The 8309-nt window shown below is 38.2% G+C and overlaps 1 protein-coding gene across 1 annotated transcript in view; it reads right to left on the bottom strand.

The window, feature by feature from the left end:
- Positions 1–334: 334 nt before the first annotated feature.
- The window catches only part of haus7 (HAUS augmin-like complex, subunit 7), a 29785-nt gene continuing 21810 nt past the window's right edge, over positions 335–8309 (bottom strand). Inside the window, exons 6-10 of the mRNA XM_043675044.1 lie at positions 5463–5612; positions 4442–4544; positions 3201–3407; positions 2043–2154; positions 335–788 (exon numbers count right to left, since the gene is read on the bottom strand). Of these exons, the coding sequence (XP_043530979.1) occupies positions 718–788; positions 2043–2154; positions 3201–3407; positions 4442–4544; positions 5463–5612 (643 nt within the window). The 3' untranslated portion in view covers positions 335–717. The remainder of the gene's footprint in view (positions 789–2042; positions 2155–3200; positions 3408–4441; positions 4545–5462; positions 5613–8309) is intronic.

Raw genomic sequence — 8309 nt, 5'->3', positions numbered from 1 at the left:
CAAATGCAGGAAGATGTACACAAGGGAATGATTTCTAATTTTTCAGCTAATCAAAGGTACTTTGCATGTATTATATTTGTGCAAATAGCACATAATTTTATGCAATTAAATTGAGCATCTCACAAGCATTCTACCTATAATACAAATACAAAACAATTCCAGAAATTTAAAATCTTTAATCTATGGTAGATGTCAAAAGGGCAAGGATATGATTTAAACTTCAGGGTTTTTAAAAAATCTTTGCACACCTTTTATTTCAAGTTGTGGTTAGTTGCATAGAAAACGCTGCTCAAAGTATAATGAAGAATATGGACAAAATCACGTCCTTGCAAAATAGAATATAAATATTTTTATTTCATAAGCTCTTTTCAGAAAAAAAGTCAAAATGACAAACAGCAATACTTCAGGCAAAATTTGTAAAGCACCAACTATTAAGTCAATAAAAGCTTTATTAAAAAAAAAGTTCCACTGGGGAATCTCATTTAACACCATTTACCTCACATGGTTATTAAAAACAGACAATGACATAAAATTGATTGGGGTTTTGCACCCTACCATCAACTTTGAACAAAATCACTACACTGTACAGTAAGTTTTAGAATCAACATTCCACTCTAGCATTTTGAGGAGCTTTATTTTTGAAGAATTTGTGTAAAGAGCTTTGCAGGAGTCAACAGTGAAAGAACATACTATGTACAATATATACAGAATTACACTTTAATTATGCATGGCCCGAAAGACTTCCAGAAATTCAGTGTATTTCTTCTTCACCTCATTAACCTGTACCGCTGCAGAAAAAGGAAGAGGTGAACAATCATATTCTTTGACAAATTTAATGTCCTTAATATATAATAGTCCTGCATATTAAAAATTTAGAAACATGATCTTAAAACTAACTTTTGTCTCAATGTCACAATGCAAAAAAAAAGTTAATTAAAAAAATCTTACATGGACCTGGCCACTAACTTTGATTAACTATAATAATTGTGACAGTTACATGCCTTCATTTGATTTGATTTATTGTTGTCACATGTACTAAAATACTGTGAAAAGTGTTGCTTTGTGTGCTATTCAGGCGAATCATATGTACAGCAGGGTAATAGAACAGCTAGAAAAGGTGCAGAGAAAGATCAACTCAATTCTGATGCTTCCAGTATTCAAACAGCCAAATGACCAGTATTTCCCCCTAATTTGTGTGCAAGTTCAGCCACTCAACAGCCTGACAGGTACCTTGCTCCATGTTAAGTATGGTGCCTGCTCAAAAAGAAATTGCAAAGTACACAACAACAGAATTTTGTTAGAATGTTCATCATCATAGGTCACATGAATAAGGAGGCCAAACATGACTAGCTCAGTACATGGAGCAATTGATTCACACTATAAGAAGCATAATCCTTCAGGAAAGTAAGATTAGTGAAGGACTTTAAAAAAGAATGCTGTGCACCAGCATCTGAATACATAGTACATCAAATAGTAGAATGGGAAGGTAATGACCTGGTGATATTATCGTTGGACTGTTAATCAAGAGACCAAGGTGATATTCTGGGGACCCATAGCAGTTGATAAGAATTTGAATCCAATCAAATCTGGAATTAACAGTCTAACGATGCATGAATCCATTATCAATTGTCGGGAAAAACCCATCTGGTTCACTAATATCCTCTCAGAAAGAAAATTGCCATCTGATCCTGGTCTGGCCTATACTTGACTCCTGACCTGTAGCCATGTAGTTCTTAACCATCCCACTCTGGACAATTAGGGATGGCCAATATATGCTGGCATAATTAGCGATGACCTCATCCCATGGGTGAATATAAACACTAATTTAGAAGAAATATTAGGCAAAATTATAATTTAAATTGGTTACGAGAATGTTTATTCAAGATACATGTTCATGTAACTTTGCAAAACTATGAATATGCATTATGCCTTTGGAGCATTTTAATTCACAATTAAGTGATAATTGTTGGCAATGGAAAGATTGTGCAATACATGTGATTGTTAAGAGAGGTAGGCAACAGTTGCCTGATTGCTTTACTTACGCAGTGTGGCAACGTCACCACCTTCCCAGTTTATCACATCTTGTTGAAGTCCATTCACGATTGTCTCCAACTTCCTGCATGTGTCACTTATTTCTGCCAAGGCTGCAAGCTCCTTTGTAAAGGGGTACATGTATGTAACCAGATGACAAGCATTTTTAGGATTCAGATAGCATGCTGACACTAAGTTGCAGAAGCACAGATTTGTACCAAATGGATTGACACAAAATGTGCACACACAAGCACAGAATTTGACGATGGGCTCATTTTTGTGCAAGCTGGACAAACTTAATATAATTGGTTCACATACTGTGAGCTGATTCTTAATGTGAAAGTATATTAACTCACTCTTATAGCATCAAACTGGAAATAATATAAGTAATCAAGATGGTGCAGAATAAGACGCGGCAGTCAGAGTACCTCTGCTGACCAGCTCCTTATCTTTTTGTTTCTTCCCTCTTTGCAGCAGCTTCCACCAAATCTCACCTCACACCTCACTTCTTAAATAAATTATCCGACCCTGCTGGAGCAGAGCTCGACACAGACCGAGTCCGGAGCTGCAGCGAGTCCCGCAGCAGCAGCAGTGCAGTGAGACCTGTACAGTGGACAGCATGTGGAGCCAGACTAGACTCATATTCTGAAGCCCAGCAGGCCCGTCTCATGTTGGAAAAGGACTCTGAGGACAATAACTTTATAAACTTGAGTACTTTATAGACACTTTTTAATTTCAATTTGGGTGTTTAAACTCTGTACTTCCATGCTAATCTTTTTTAAAACTATTTCAGCTCTGTGAAAACACTTAAAAGTATCTGTACCTAAGAAAGCGCCAAGAGGCGACATTACAAACTTTTCACTGCACTCATTCAAGTGCACATGACTATAAAGGCTATTCTACTCTAATAAAGTTGCAAGCCTGGTCTCTCAAGATTAAAAACAGAATTAACTGGATTCTTTGTTCATGGAAAACACGAACATTTTCCTGTAAATTGAGAATTCATATCTGTCATTGCGGCAAATTTGTTTTGCCTCCAAGCTAAAAGTTATTATGCTCAATCTGACTCCATTTCAAACAAATAATTCTGTTTCGAAAGTTTGAAAAAAAAACAAAATTTAAGGATCTCATTGCTGAACTTTAAAATCACAAACATGCGCAAGACTTACATCAACACAAGATGTCAGAAGCTTATGGACAGCTCTGCAGAGTGATCCAAAGTTGCAAAGATCCGGTGGTGCTTTATTACAGTGCATACCAAATTCATGCTCAAACGTCAGAGAAAACACAGTCATCAGCTGATGGAAGTCTGAAAGCGTGAGCTTCAAGGTTTGAAAGGTGGTATCATTATTCTCAGTGGGACCCAGAAAAACAAGCTAAATTTTATTTAAAAAACAAAGTTAAAAACAGAAATTACCAGCATTACCAGGGCAGCTACATGTTCAGAATGAGCAAATAAACAGAAATGAATACAGAATCAAATTCTGTGGATGCTTCATTTCTGAAACTAAAAATAGAAAATACCGTGACAGAAAAAAATAAAACTAATACTTCAAGTCAATGACCTTTCAGTAATTATTTATGACTTCACAGGTGTTTGCCTGACCTGCGGAGCACGTCTAGAACTTTATGTAGAAACTTAGATGGCACAATATCTAATAACTGTGTGGGATTAGATTGTATCCATCCAAGTGGAATAAACACACCACAATGTTTTCAACAATTACTTTGCAAAGTCCAAACCTGGTTTCCAATTGATGTGAGCACAATGCAGAACTGATCATCAGCAGACATTATCTGAAATTTCATTCAGATGGCCAAAGAATAATTGGTGAAAGAAATAGTAGATAACGTGCTTGTGCATTATGAAGTATTGTTAACATTGGGTTTAAGTTACTGAATGAGCTTTATTCTGCACTAAATCAACCTACATCTGATCTGGAATTGCTAGATACTATATTGGGAAGATGTTCCAATTCATCAACATCATTATTCACCTTTGGTACATAACTTCTGCAAATTTTGTAGCCCTGTAGAATATATTCACCAAAAATATTATAAATCCCATCTCACCCTCTCCCAAATCAGAGACTGGTTTCACATTATTTTTGGAGACATTGCCTCTTTCCACCACCTAAATTGAGAAGATGGGGTTGATTTTCTCCAGTTTCACCCAAGATCACAGAGCATTCTTCCTCTCTCTCGTTGACAGAAACACTCAAACAATCAGTTGTACCTCTTAATTCTCTTTACAGCTCTGACTTTCAAAAAGACCAACAAGCATCCATACAGTCCCCATTAAGGGATTCAGAGCAACTGTCAATCAGCAATCATTAACAGCTACCTTCTTAAAAATAACGGGCAATAGCTTTTCAGGATAAATCAAATATGAGGAGTTTGTAAATCTTACTGTTTTCTTCATCTCTTCAAGGTATCCATTTGTTTCCTTTAATTCCTCAGAGAGTTTCACCAACATTTTCTCCATAGAATGAGTAGAAGGTGGCGAACATCTCCTGAAATTATTTTCAGACAAATTAAATGGTTGCAAACATAATAGCTTGCCTCTAAAGTAGTCGGAAGTTAATGCAAGTCACACTTTTTGAAGACACTGCGCATGCACCTACCCTTGGAAATTAAAGAACTAGAATTGCTAAACATTGGCCTTACAGAGTCATATCATTTTACCCTTTGAATAAAACAGTGCAAGCACTCTCCGGAGACCTAAGCACAATCTAAACTGACACATTAATGCACCACGAATGGAGTGCTGCATTTGGATGCACTATCTTTGGATTTTAACTGAAGAACATACAACCTTTCCGCGTAGATTTTAATACCCCAAGTTATAAGTGAAATAAAAACAGAAGACACTTCTCTTTCATCCAACATTACCACATCAGTTAATCTGCTACTTTTTTTTTGCTGTTTGTGGAATCTTGCCGAGCATACATCAGCAATCATGTTTTCTTGCATCATAACATTGACTATACTTTGAAAACACTTAAATTGATTGCGAAAAACTCTGGCATGCCCCAAGGACACAAAAGTCATAATATACAATCATTAGTTCAAGTCAAATTTAAATCTTCAATTACAAGAAAAATACATTCCTGCAGTATAACCTGATCTGAATATTTGTGGATAAAGGCAACAAACATGAATCGTAAAATTAAGTAACGTGCTTCTAACACTATCCAGTTCATGTTCATTTTGTTGTTAGATTTCAGAAGCCTGCAAAATTCCAAGGAAAACTTGCAGATTTAACATAACTTTTTTCCAATGATTTTCACCTCAATAAACAAACTGTGGCTTTTCAAACTTTTTATGAACAATTGTTTGTACATTTGAGCCTTCTAACATAACTGTCTAGGCAATATAACATTCATACATCTTAAAATGTTCCAATAACATTCTATCAAAAAACCACTTGCTTTTTCCCTCGTGATTCAAAATTGGCCTCAGCTCTTTTAAGAAGTCTGTGTGCATCAAGAGAGAGGTTGAAATCCAGTTTTGCAGGTGATCGAAGATGAGGGTCATTTCGAACTTCTGCGAGTAACTGGGAATTCCACGCATGTACAGAACTGAAAACAAAATAAAAGTTCATTAACATCTTTTAATGTATCAAGAAAAATTTTCAATTTACTGGTGTTCGAACCAGTGAATTTTGCTCAGCATGAAATGTTAAGGGTCTATCGTGAGGTCTTCTTGAAATGGTGTAATCAAGTAATCACTGAATTTAGTTAACACATTTCGCACATTTCTTGTTGAATAGTTCTCATTAATTTCAAATTGCTCACATCAGCATTTAATTAAAGTCATAGAGATGTTCAGCATGGAAACAGACCTTGTGGTCCAATCCGTCCATGCCAACCAGATATCCCAACCCAATCTAGTCCCACCTGCCAGCACCTGGCCCATATTCGTCCAAACCATTCCTATTCATGTACCCATCCAAATGCCTCTTAAATGTTGCAATTGTACCAGCCTCCACCACATCCTTTGGCAGCTCATTCCACACACGTACCACCCTCTGCGTGAAAAAGTTGCTCCTCAGGATGTTTTACATCTTTCCCCTCTCACCCTAAACCTATGCCCTCTAGTTCAGGACTCCCCGACCCCAAGGAAAAGACTTTGTCTATTTACCCTATCCATGCCCCTCATAATTTTGTAAACCTCCATAAGGTCACCCCTCAGCTGCGGACGGTCCAGAGAAAACAGCCCCAGCCTGTTCAGTCTCTCCCTGTAGCTCAGATCCTCCAACCCTGGCAACATCCTTGTAAATCTTTTCTGAACCCTTTCAAGTTTCACAACATCTTTCAGATAGGAAGGAGACCAGAATTGCACGCAATATTCTAACAGTCTTGTACAGCCGCAACATGACTTCCCAACTCCTGTACTCAATACTCTGACCAATAAAAGAAAGCATACTAAATGCCTTCTATCTACCTGCGACTCCACTTTCAAGGAGCTATGAACCTGCACTCCAAGGTCTCTGTTCAGCGACACTCCCTAGGACCTTATCATTAAGTGTATATGTCCTGCTAAGATTTGCTTTCCCAAAATGCAGCACCTCGCATTTATCTGAATTAAACTCCATCTGCCACTTCTCAGCCCGTTGGCCCATCTGGTCAAGATCTTGTAATTGGAGGTAACACTCTTCGCTGTCCACTACACCTCCAATTTTGGTGTCACCTGCAAACTTACTAACTGTACCTTTTATGCTCGCATCCAAATCATTTATGAAAATGACAAAAAAGTAGAGGACCCAGCACCAATCCTTGTGGCACTCCACTGGTCACCGGCCTCCAGTCTGAAAAACAACCATCCACCACCACCCTCTGTCTTCTACCTTTGAGCCAGTTCTGTATCCAAATGGCTAGTTCTCCCTGTATTCCATGAGATCGAACCTTGCTAATTAGTCTCCAATGGGGAACCTTGTCGAACGCCTTACTGAAGTCCATATCGATCACATCTACCGCTCTGCCCTCATCAATCTTCTTTGTTACTTCTTAAAAAAACTCAATCAAGTTTGTGAGACATGATTTCCCACGCACAAAGCCATGTTGGCTATCCTAATCAAACCTTACCTTTCCAAATACATGTACATCCTGTCCCTCAGGATTCCCTCCAACAACCAACGTCAGGCTCACTGGCCTATAGTTCCCTGGCTCGTCCTTGCCCTTCTTAAACAGTGTCACCATGTTAGCCAATCTCCGGTCTTCCAGCACCTTAACTGTGACTATCGATGATACAAATACCTCAGCAAGAGGCCCAGCAATCATTTCTCTAGCTTCCCATAGAGTTCTAGGGTACACCTGATCAGATCCTGGGGATTTATCCACCTTTATGCATTTCAAGACATTCAGCACTTCCTCCTCTGTAATTTGGATATTTTGCAAGGTGTCACCATCTATTTCCCTACAGTCTATATCTTCCATATCCGTTTACACAGTAAATACTAATGTAAAATATTCATTTAGTATCCCCCCCAGTTTCTGCGGCTCCACACAAAGGTCTCCTTGCTGATCTTTGCGGGGCCTATTTTCTCCCTAGTTACCCTTTTGTCCTTAACATATTTGTAAAAAACATTAGATTCTCCTTAATTCTATTTGCCAAAGCTATCTCATGTCCCCTTTTTGCCCTCCTGATTTCCCTCTTAAGCATATTCCTACTTCCTTTATACACTTCTAAGGATTCACTCGATCTATCCTGTCTTTAGCTTACATATGTTTCCTTCTTTTTCTTAAACAAACCCTCAATATCTTTAGTCATCCAGCATTCCCTATACCTACCAGCCTTTCCTTTCACCCTAACAGGAATATACTTTCTCTGGATTCTCGTTATCTCATTTCTGAAGGTTTCCCATTTTCCAGCCGTCCCTTTACCTGCGAACATCTGCCCCCCAGTCAGCTTTTGAAAGTTCTTGCCTAATACCATCAAAATTGGCCTTTCTCCAATTTAGAACTTCAACTCTTAGATCTGGTCTATCCTTTTCCATCACTATTTTAAATCTAATAGGATTATGGTCGCTGGACCCAAAGTGCTCCCCCGCTGACACCTCAGTTACCTGCCCTGCCTTATTCCCCAAGAGTAGGTCAAATTTTGCACCTTCTGTAGTAGCTACATCCACATACTGAATCAGAAACTTTTCTTGTACACACTTAACAAATTCCCCTCCATCTAAACCCTTTACACTATGGCAGTCCCAGTTTATGTTCGGAAAGTTAAAATCCCCTACCATAATCATCCTATTATTCTTACAGATAGCCAAGGTCTCC

This window comes from Chiloscyllium plagiosum, chromosome 33 (assembly GCF_004010195.1).
Source record: "Chiloscyllium plagiosum isolate BGI_BamShark_2017 chromosome 33, ASM401019v2, whole genome shotgun sequence".
Lineage (NCBI taxonomy): Eukaryota > Metazoa > Chordata > Chondrichthyes > Orectolobiformes > Hemiscylliidae > Chiloscyllium > Chiloscyllium plagiosum.
The sequence above is the reverse complement of the archived record's forward strand: the minus strand, read 5'-3'. Positions and strand labels throughout refer to the sequence as shown.